At 44.8% G+C, this 11,702-nt stretch overlaps 1 protein-coding gene across 1 annotated transcript; it reads right to left on the reverse strand.

The window, feature by feature from the left end:
• Positions 1–262: 262 nt before the first annotated feature.
• Positions 263–10,471, reverse strand: LOC113936360 (cytochrome P450 2B4-like). The gene is given in 11 exon segments (XM_027619420.1): positions 263–531; positions 2,924–3,065; positions 5,538–5,734; positions 6,670–6,802; positions 7,777–7,953; positions 8,335–8,459; positions 8,462–8,494; positions 9,149–9,235; positions 9,238–9,297; positions 9,391–9,543; positions 10,303–10,471. Coding segments are annotated over 11 exon segments (1,545 nt in total).
• Between the last annotated feature and the right edge of the window lie 1,231 nt (positions 10,472–11,702).

Here is an 11,702-nt window from a genome sequence, read left to right on the forward strand (position 1 = left end):
GCACAGAGGCTGAGGGCTGAAGTGGCCTTTTCAACTCAAGGAAAGAGCAGGAGGGTTGGGGGGTGGTTAGGTATACATGTGGGCCTCAGTTTCCCCAACTATGCTATGGATGGTGATGACACCAAGTTACTGAAGGTATTTCTTGGCCCTGAAACCCAAGGTTTTACTCTCCATCAACAGTGCAGGCCATCTGGGGATGAATGGTGTAGACAGCAGCCTGGACAAAGGAGAGACTACAGAAGGGAGAGTGAGCAGGGAGGAGTCAGGATGCCTCCGCGGATTCCCTGTGGGCAGAGGTGGGGGCTGGATGGAAGGGCTCTGAGAGGATCTGCATCCCTGGTCCCACTCCCTGGCGGGGCAGGAAGCAGAGCTGGAACTCAGGGGGCATTTTCACCAGCCCGTTCCTCTGGGGCTTGATGTCAATGTCTTCCAGGGCCTTGTGAGAGCCCATGGTGAAGTTCTGCAGCACCAAGGTCAAGATCTGGAAGAGCTCAGAGCGGGCCAGGCTCTCACCCAGACAGAGGTGTCTTCCTGAGGGCGTGAGGGGGGGATGTGTCATTGGGGGCGCCCTCAGGAGCACTCAGCTGCCTACCCCCACTCTCCTGGACATTTGCATGCTCATTTACATAGATTTACATGTGAGGTACTTCTATTCTTGACCTCAATACCAGCAACACCAGTGTACGTGTGCATGCATGTTTCCATCTGGTCCCACTTCTTCTCAGCCTGTCCTATATTGTGCCCTCCTCTCTCTCTCTTGGTCCCCAGTCTTTGCCTGTTAGGAGTTCTTTATCTTTCTCTGTGTATCTCTGGTTAAGTATATTCTCAGCTCACCCAATTTTTTGAGAAAATGTGCAAATAGTGGAAAAAATCTTGCTAGTGTGCCCTGCGTATGAGGAATCATGAGAGAGAGGTAGAGGGGAAATGAAGCCTCTGAGGTCCTGGGCCTCGGCCTATGTGCAGTACGCGGGCCCCAGTACTAAACAGGCTATTAAAATATAGAGCTACTGGGGTGCCTGGGTGGCTCAGTAGGTTAAGCTGCTGCCTTTGGCCCAGATCATGATCCCAGGGTCCTGGGATCAAGCCCCACATTGGGCTCCCTCTTCAGCAGGGAGCTTGCTTCTCCCTCTCCTCCCAACTCATGCTCTCTTTTGCTATCTCTGTCTCTTACTCTCGCTCTCAAATAAATAAATAAAATCTTTAAAAAATATATAGAACTACTTCTGAACCCTCAATGTGCTGTAGCTGCTACTCTAAGCTTCTGAGTGTCCCACTCTTCTGGTCACCTTGGCCTCCAAACCCCCCAGACCTACCCACAACCAGTACTAACAGCATAAGCCTCCCAGACCCGGTCCCCACACCCCAACCAGTGACAGATCCAATTGCTCGGTGGGCCCCATCATGCTTGATAAACATTCAGAATCGCACCCCTGCCTCTCATACCTCCCTGCAGGATGGGGTCAACCACCACAAAAGTGTCCCATCCAAATAGAGCCTGGGTGGGATCCCATCTGCTGGGAATTTTCTAGAACATAGCTAGTCTATGTCATTTTTTATGGAAGCCTGAGCTGAGGGAGACAAAGAGCCTCTGTGAACAACAGCCACAATCTCTTCCCGCGTTTCTTAGAAATAAATTTAGCCAGAAATATGCAAAACTTAAATAAGAAAACAAAAGCCTGAGATGCCACCAAATCATGCAAGAGTTGCTTCAGTGGACACACACTCTAGTTTTGTCTGGGGTATCTCAAACTTCTCAAGTTGTCAAAGCTATCCAAATTCATCTGCAAATTTGAGTTAATCCTAGTAAAATTCCAGTGGGATATTTTGAGACCTTGAAAAAAAAATTCTAACGTATACTTGGAAGAAAAACAAAATGTGTTACAAGAACCATGTAACTCTCTGAGAAAGAAGAGTAATGGAGGGAGACTAGACCCTGTAAAATAATAGAACTTATTATACAGGTATAATAATCCAAATAGTATGGTATAGCTAGAAAAAACACATCAGTGAATCAGTGTGGGTATGGGTTGGTATTAGTAAGCCAGGAATAGACCTAAGGAGATTTAAAATGTTAGCATATGATAAATTTCAAGTTAGTGGCTAAAAGTTGAATTAATTGATAGGTGAATCAAGGCACTTGTACACCTATAACAGTGAATGAATATTCCTTACATTTTTTGCCCTAGGTGCCTCCTGGGCCTCATTCTAGTCTGGGGCTTGGATTTCAACAACTAGCTAATAAGAAATAAGTCAATTCCTTTTCCTCTTTTCCTTTTCTTTTATCTACTTACCTATTATCTACCTACCCATCACCTACTTTTGTGTGTGTGCATATATTTAACAAAAAATTTGGAAGGACATCCTCTGTGATATTAACAGGTCTGGGTTTTGGAGCCCCTCTCTACTTGCTAGATGGGATGCTTCCCAATTCATGAATCAGTTAATAAAGCCAATTAGATTAAAAAAAAACAAGTCTGATTTTGGTAGTGAATTACAGGTGATTTTCACTTTCAATTATATTGCCTCCTTACCTGTATAAAAATTAGATATAATAAAGTTCTTTTTATTTTGAAAGAAAAGCTCAAATACCTTTCTCAACTCTTGGCACATAGCCAAGAATGCTCAATAATGGATCACTCATTTGTCTGTTCTTTGTGTGAGAATGTGCAAACATGTGTGTGTCTTTGTCTTTCGCTTCATCTCCGCCATTGACTTAGTCTCTACCTTCCCCATTTACCCCCTCCTTTTCCTTCTCCCCACACCATCTTTGTCTCTGTAGATTTCTTGCTTTCTCTTTCCTTCAGAATCCTCATCTTTTTCAAAAATCTTCACCCAGTGTTTGGGGTTGGACAAAGGGAGAAAGTCACACAAAGGGGAGGTGGTGAGCAGGTGTTCTCAAAATGTGGGGAAGGACCCAGCTTACCCAGGGAGAATGGGATAAAGTCCCCCTGTGTCCTGAAGTTGCCCTCTGCATCCAGGAAGTGGCCAGGGTGGAAGGCTTCTGGCTTCTCAAAGTGGCATGGGTCATGGAGGACAGAGCTCAAGATGGGATACACAGTAGTGTCCTAAGAGGGTATCAAAGCCAAGAGGACCCAAATGGGCATGAACAAGGAGTGGCTGAATCAATTATTGTACATCCACAACTGATTAATAATGAGCTTCATCCACTGTATGGTTCTAAGTTGGTGGCTGATATTTTGAATAACTTTGGTTAACTTTGCCCCATTTGGTTAATAGTTGTGTCCCAAGCCTTCCAGGTATCCCCACCAACTACACAATCCCCAAGACCCTTTGGACTTCTCCATAATCCATCAACTAAAAGGTTCACATGTGGCTCAGCAGGAGCCTCCAAGGACCCAACTCAAAAACAAGAGCCAGGATCTACAGGCATACCTCAGAGATATTGCAGGTGTGGTTCCAGACTACCGCATTAAAGTGGGTCGTGCAATAAAGTAGATCAAATGAATTGTTTTATTTACTAGTGCATATAGAAGTTATGTTTATACTATGCTATATTAGGTGTGCAATAACATTATGTCTGGAAAAAAGTTTAATAATTGAAACTAATTAATTTTAAAATACTTTATTGCTAAAAAATGTTAACCATCATTTGAGCTTTCAGCAAGTCATTTCTTTCTTTCTTTCTTTCTTTCTTTCTTTCTTTCTTTCTTTCTTTCTTTCTTTCTTTCTTTCTTTCTTTCTTTCTCTTTCTTTCTGTCTTTCTGTCTTTCTTTCTTTCTTTCTTTCTTTCTTTCTTTCTTTCTTTCTTTCTTTCTTTCTTTCTTTCTTTCTTTCTTTCTTTCTTTCTTTCTTTCTTTTCTTTCTTTCTTCTTTCCTTCTTTAATTAAAGTAAGCTTTATGCCCAGCATGGGGCTTGAACTCATGACCCTGAGATCAAGAGTCACATGCTCTACTGACTAAGCCAGCTAGGTGCCGCTGGTTGTGATAATTTCTTAAAATAAGACAACAATCAGTTTGCCTCCTTGATTGACTCTGCCTTTCACAAACAATTTCTCTGTAGCATGTGATGCTGTTGGATAGCATTTTACCCACAGTAGAACTTCCTTCAAAATTGGAATCATTCCAGTCAAACCCTGTCACTACTTTATTATATAAGCACATGAGTATAAGAACATGTGATATTCTAAATCCTTTGTTGTCATTTCAACAATCTTAAAAACATGTTCACCAAGAGTAGATTCCACCTCAGAAAGCCATAAGATCACCATAACAAATATAATAATAATGAAAAAGTTTGAAATATTTCAAAAATTACCAAAATATGACACAGAGACATCAGGTGAGCAAATGCTGGTGGAAAAATGGCACCGACAGACTTGTTCAATGCAGAGTTGCCACAACTTTCGATCTGTAAAAACGCAATATCTGCAAATCGCAATAAAGCAACATGCAATAAAATGAGGTATGCCTGTGTTCTCATGGGTTAGTGCCCGTTAGGTGATTAGATATTGTGAATATTACCCCTAGGTAATATTCAAGTATCTGTGCTTGGGAATATGTGCAACCACAGAAAAAAATGAGTTAGAACTATAGGTATTGACTTGAAAATATACTGATAGCATACTACTGTTATATTATAAAAAGAAAGACACACACACACAAATACAAAATAAAAGATAAGTTGCACATTGCAATGATATGCACAGGAAGACAGGAGGGGAAGGAGACATGCACGCTGGACACACAAGTTTCAAAGTGATAGATAAAACATGAACCGAATCATCAGGGCATTGGCGTGGCACAGTTAACTGTCTGACTCTTGGTTTTACCTCAGGTTGTGATCTCAGGGTCATGAGATCGAGCCCTGTGTCAGGCTCTGTGTTCGGCCAGGAGTCTACTTAAGACTCTCTCTCCCTCTGTTCTTCCCCCCATGTGCTTCTCTCTCAAATAAATAAATAAAACCTTAAAAAATATAAGCTCATCTTTGTATGTGTATATATGGGGTACATTTTCATATAAACTTAAAGAGATTATGGAAAGAGAAACATCAAACTTTGAATGTCTTCTCTTGAAGGAGGAAGGCAGGGGAGATGACAAAATAGCTTTTTAAAAAAAAAAAAGCTCGGGGCTCCTGGGTGGCTCAGTCGGTTAAACGTCTGCCTTCGGCTCAGGTCATGATCCCGGGGTCCTGAGACCGAGTCCCGCATCGGGCTCCCTGCTCAGCGGGGAGCCTGTTCTCCCTCTCCGTCTGCCTCTCCCCCTGCTTGTGCTGTCTTTCTCTCTCTGTGTGTGTCAAATAAATAAATAAAATCTTAAAATAAATAAATAAATAAATAAAATAAAAAATACAGCTCTATTGTAATGCATATTTCGATAAGTATATGTTTTTTTTTCTCCCAGTGTATCCAACATCTAATAAAGGTGAAAAAAGAAAACAAAAGAAGGAAGGGAGAGGACTTTTCCACATTTCTAAAATCTCTCTCCCTCCCATAGAAATCTGGAAATAAAAATTCTCATTGTGGTCCATCAACCAGAGACATGAACCATAAGACTACACCAAGGTTCTGTGGCCTCACCTTAGGGAGATGATATCCCTGGAAGTGAGTGTCCTTGATGACTGAGTGGGGAATACCAAGGGGGATGACATCACCAAATCTCTGAATTTCATGGATGACAGCATCTGTATAAGGCATTTTTGCCCGATCTTCAAGGGCTGGGAGATGGTGTGAGCCAATCACTCTGTCAATCTCCATCTGGACTTTCTCTAAAAATGGTAAGGATGGAAGGAGGGGGTAACATCAGTGAATGCCAATAATAGTGCGCTCAACAAAGTCACACAAAAGATGACCTGCAGACTGGGTGAGGGGTGTCTTGTGAACTCTTTCCTAAGATGTTGGGTTATTATTCCTTCTCAATGAAAGGCTAGTGAAAGAAAGTCAAAGGCTTCATTGTGGGGAAGTCTTGTCTGATGTTTCCACTTTAGTTATGAGTGGGGATCACTTGGGTAATGATGGGTGGGTGGAAACTCATTCAATACTTAAGGCTACCTTTTTCGTTCTTTCTTTTTTTTTTTTAAACTAAAAATGGGTGTGGCTGGGACTGGTGTCATATCCTTTTGTCCCAGTAACTTTCTATGTGATCTTGAATAAGCCACTTCCTCACTCTGGCCCTCAAATTGATTACCTGTAAAATAGGGGAATTTGATTAGATAAGAGTTTCTCCAAGTCTGATCTGCAGACTGTGAGCATGAGAACCAACTGAGGGGCTTTTTAATTAGTTGTAAATCAACAATATACTCCAAAGAGTCAAGTCCTTTGTTAACCTCAAAGTGTTCTGTCAAGAACCATGTGCTTTTGTAGACTGCAAAATGCTTTGTGAATGGTACTCCTTGTGACTGGAGCACGCTTCCTACACCATATAGCACTTTACAATTCACCTTGTGTACTTTATAAGTATGAAAGTCCCTTTCAAACCATAGGGGCTTCATTAAATGAAAAACATTTTGTAAACTGTAAATTACCCTATCAACTCCAAAATGCTTTGTTAGCCGCAAAGCTTTATAATAAGCTACCAATCCCTACAGGGGTGGATCTTTGCTGACAGAAGTTGTCTGTCCTCACCCATCACACAACCACCTACCAGCATGCCTGTAAGACCCTCAACTCTTTCTGGCCCTCGCCCACCATGAGCCTGGCTCATCTAAAACATCAGGGTTCTTAAGAAGGAGTAGAAACCCACGCAAGAGAGTGTTGCTGGAGCTCTCCGTGCTGGCGAAAAACAGCAAGAGAACCGTGTAGACAATGTTCTTATAGTGGAACTCACTCTCAGGATCAGAGCGCTCCTGAGGATAGCGATAGACAATCCTTAACATCTCTCCTTGCAAAGATTCTCAGCTTCTGGGTCTTTTCTCCCTGCCCACCTCCATGTTACTCTGTGCCAGTTTCTTTCTTTCTTTCTTTCTTTCTTTCTTTCTTTCTTTCTTTCTTTCTTTCTTTCTTTCTTTCTTTCTTTCTTTCTTTCTTTCTTTCTTTCTTTCTTTCTTTCTTTCTTTCTTTCTTCTTTCTTCTTCTTTCTTCTTTCTTCTTTTCTTTCTTTCTTCTTTCTTCTTTTTGGTATTTCCTTTTTTTTCTATTTAAGGCCAACAATGTAGCAAAAGAGTGGGCTCTGGAGCCAAAATGCCTAGGTTCAAACTAAAGTCCTACCATTCACTAGTTGGAAGTCTTTGGGTAAGGAGCTTAACCTCTCTATGCCTTAGTTCATCATCTGGGGTTGTTTTGATATTACGTTTGTAAGGACTCAATAAATGTTAAGGATTAATATTTTTTGGTGGTTCTTATCCTGTCTTTGGGTGTCTTGCTTTCCTTGCAGTTGTCCATCCAGCGATGATACTGAATATACTTAACAATCAGCAAGGCACTTCTCAGAAGAGACACGGGCCTCTCACTAATCAGAACAGACATGGGCCTCCAACCAATCAGAACAGAAATTGGTCTCTGACCAATTAGAACAGACATGGGCCTCTGACTAATTAGAATGGGAGGAGGTAAAAAGGGTCCCGAAGACCCCCTGTGTGGAGCAGGTGGTAGCTAGCTCTTTTAGTTGCTACCTCATAACATGCATTCCAGGAGAACCTGGGGAAGCTGAGGAAGGACTGGGAGGCAGGAAGGGAGGGCGGACTAGTGGCTTTCTCAGCAATTTGTAGGGAAGTATTTAAACATTTAAACATCACATACATCATAACCAACCATATTAACTCAATGTCAGTAGTGTGCCCATCTCTTTCCTACCCACTCCCCCATCCAGCATGGCCCTTGCCTTGTCCATGTGGACCAGGAAGGAATCAATGAAGTCCTTCGGAGTGCTGGGGTCCAGCATTTCCCTATGCCTCTCGATGTTCTCAGTGATAAAATCTTCCATTTCTTTAATTTTGCTGTGCACGCGAGTGTGGATGCCAGGAAAGTGTTTCAGGATGCCGGAGAGGAGTTCAAACATCTACAGGGAAGCAAGGAGGTCCCGGAGTCTGTTCTCTCTGGGCTGGCACTGCAAGGTTGAGGTTAGCAGAGCAGAGCAATATCTGAAAGGCTTAATTCACCCCCTGGCTTTGGGGAATGTGCCTCCCAGTCGAGCAAACATGCACATACATACACGTACTCAGTGGTGTGTGAACAAGTACAGCCTGCCCCAATCACACTTACCTCTACAGGGATTTCTTCTCTCATAGGCCTCCCTTTCCTGAGGCCGATTTCCCACCTCCAGTCTGACTCATCACCTTTCGATGCCTTCTTGCATCGGTGTTAGGACAAAAAGCATCTGGTTTTTGCCCAGGGTCCACCCATCCCAATTCTTGGCCCACCATGGAAACTTTGGCTTCACCTGGCCGTAGAAAGAGCTAGCAAGATCGGAGAGATCTTTCATTAAATGTAGCAACTGTAGGAATCTGGGGTCCTGGTAATTAAAGCGCTGGCCAAGGATGATGGTACAGATGATGTTAGCCATGGCGAGTAAACGACGAAGGTGGGATCCGGATAGGCTGCTGTGAACAGGAGTTCTGTTACAGTGGGGCCCTACATGGTCCTTCTGGGAGGCTCTGACCTGGCTGCTGCCATCTTAGCTCAGTTAGTTGGTTTCTTTCTCTTTCCCTTGGCCAGATGACTTTCGCTGGGTCTCTTATCATGCCTTTTTCTGGACATCTCCGGCTCTGTGTCTCAATGGTTTTCTTGGGCTCTGTCTGGGTCTGACTTTCTTGGTGCACCTGCATCTTTCTCTGGTCTTGTCTCTGACTCTTTGAGACTCAGCCCCTTCTTCTCTGTCCTCTCTCTTTTCATGGCCCTGTCTTCATGGCCCCCTCCTTGGCCTTGCAGTCACTTTGTGTCTCCCCTGACTCTATTCCTCTCTTTACCCTTTTCTTTCTAAGTCCTTTCCTTACAGTTTCTGCTTCTGGATCAATCTTTGTCAGTGTCCTGGGTTTTTCCTCTGACTTGCTCTCTCTGTCTGTCTGCTTTCTCTGCCTATTTCTCTCTCCATCCCTGTTTTCTTCATTCTCTTTCTCTTTTTCTGTCTCTGTCTCCTTCTCCCTTTCCCTGAACTTGTCTCTGTATCTCTCTGTCTCTATCTCTGGGTCCTTCTGTCCCTATCTCACCCACCCCCTGCCTGCCCGTCCATCCCCTGCCCCAGCCCCTGGGCTCACCCCGGGATTTCTGCAGCTCCTTCACCAGACACTGAGCCTCCTCCTGGATTCACTTCTTAATGCTCTGCTTCCCCATCCCAAAGTCCTCATGGTGAGCTGAGAGAATTGCCGAAGGGCTTTCCAAGACTTTCTACTGGCAAAGACCACACCTGATTGATGGGGCATGGAGGGAAGGTAGGGAGGAGGACACATGAGGTGTCCCCTCGTCTTTTCCCCAACCCCCACCCCCGTGCCCCACTCACCTTTTCCCCTGAGGATGGGATCAATGATGGCAATGTGCCCTCGGCCAGAGAAAGCTTCAGCTTGATCCATCAGAGCCTCCTTCACTGCCTTGTACCCACACAGGATGACAACAGGCCGGGGTCCCAGGTAGACTGTGAAGACGTCCCGTATTTCTTCTGCAGCTGTGGAGGCGGGGTCCAGCTCTCACTCTCTCACTCAAGAGAAGAGTCTTCCTCTTACACCTGGATCACACCCTCCAGCTTAGCCTAATGACCACCACCCGTCCCCATCGAATCCCTATCAAGGAAGAAGGGACACCTGAACTCTGTGGCCTCATCCAAGCCTCCCTCATATGCCCTTGCCCCAAATGTTCTCCTCTCTCAGCTTTTCCAAGAACTCTCCCAGCTTCGAATTTTAAAAAATGACGGAGACTCTGGGCACCTGGGTGGCTCAGTTGGTTAAGCGTCTACCTTCGGCTCAGGTCATGATCCTAGGGTCCTGGGATCGAGCCCCGCATCGGGCTCCCTGCGCAGCAGGAAGTCTGCTTCTCCCTCTCCCTCTGCCCCTCCCCTGGCTCCTGCTCTTTCTCTCAAATAAATAAATAAAATCATTTAAAAAAAATGACAGAGACCCCTCACATGTGAGCTCTAGTATCTCTCCCTCCTAAATCCTGCAGGACACAGCTCAAAGCCCCACATCTATCATCATAATTTATCCCTCCAGTCTATCTTCCCTGCATTCCTTCTTATAGGAATTCCAGAAGCTTCTCTCATGGACATATTGAGCCAGATGGCAGATGGAGGCTGGAAGAAGACAATCCCCAAGCTGGCCTGAGAAGTCCCACCCACAGTTTGAACCCCACTACCCGGCTGCCTGTGAGCTCTTACCTGTCCACTCACCTCCTGCTTTCCACCCTCTTCACCCTCCCCAACTCTCCGCCTGGAAGGTCTTGAGAAAGCCCTGGTGGTCTATTTGCAAAATGTTCCCCAGGAAGGGCAGAGGCCAAGGTCCTGGAGGAAGGCGGCCCCGGGAGGCTGGGTGACCCCAGAGTAGCAAGAGGCCAATAAGGACTGTGAGAAGCAGGAGGGCTGACAGTACCATGGTCCTGGCTGTGTCTGCCTTCTATCCTGCCATCCCTCTTTAAAGGGAGGCTGCTCTGTTGCTTGTCACCTTTTATCCCCCCGTGGTCTGTGTGGGTGGGTATGCCATAAATATACCTTGGGATACCTCTTGGTAACTCTCCAGTGGCAACAGGGAGCCCAAAGGCGGCAGGTGCTGCAGAAGCCAGGAAGTTTAGCATTTCACATGGGTCCCAAAACCATTCTATTGGCCTCTGGCTGGCCCAAGGTATCTTAGCAGGCAATGCCCTTGAACCTGGCTTCCTGAAGGAAGGATAGTGGTGCCCGCAGGTGGAACATGTAGAGGCTGGTGAGGGATGGTTGCACCACAAGGATGGCTCTTGGCCAGTTTTCTTAGAGGGTGGCATTGCATCATGAGGGACTGAGAATAGCTCGAAGGCAGAATTGGTGCATCCTGTGTTCTTTGGGAACAGGGATTTGTTCTGGGCATCAGAAGAAAGTGAGATATGAAGAAAAAGACAAGGTCTGATGGGGGAAGGCTAGCTCCATGTTGGACGTATTTGGGGTTGCCTGATTCAACCATTCATTCATTCATTCATTCATTCCTCAACAAATATTTTGCCTTCTCGGAGCTGGCATGGTAGTGAAGAAGTTCTCACCTTCCAGAAAGATCCCTAGTGATCTGACAATAAATGGGTCTCACATAAAATAGCATGGATCACCATCTGACTAGGGGATGTCAGGCTTTGGATGTTTGAGTGTCAGGGGGATTGAAGGGCACTATCAGGGAATCCAAGGCACCAGTTTAGAATCATGCACCTCAGGTGGCCGTGGGCCGAGGGCGCCCTTACAAGAGGGAAGCACTAGGGAAAGTCAGTGAGAATGAAGACAGCAGTGTACAGCAATGGTCTACAATGTGGGTGAATCTCAAAAATATTATGCTGAGTGAAAGAAGCCAGACACAACAGAGCACATATTGCATGATTCCATTTACATGAAAATACACAGAATAAGCAAAGCCCTAGAGACCAGAAGCAGACTGGTTGTTGCCAGGGGCTGAGGGGAAGGGGGAATGGAGAGTGACTGCTAATGGGTACAGGGTTTTATTCTTCGGGGATGAGAGTGTTTGGAACTAGTTAGTGGTGGTGGTTGTACACCGTTGTGAATGAACTCAATGCCACTAAATTATACACTTTAAAACGCTTAGTTTTATGTTATATGAATTTCACCATAATTTTAAAATATATTGCGGG

The sequence above is a fragment of the Zalophus californianus genome, chromosome 17, assembly GCF_009762305.2.
Source record: "Zalophus californianus isolate mZalCal1 chromosome 17, mZalCal1.pri.v2, whole genome shotgun sequence".
In the NCBI taxonomy this organism is placed as follows: Eukaryota; Metazoa; Chordata; class Mammalia; order Carnivora; family Otariidae; genus Zalophus; species Zalophus californianus.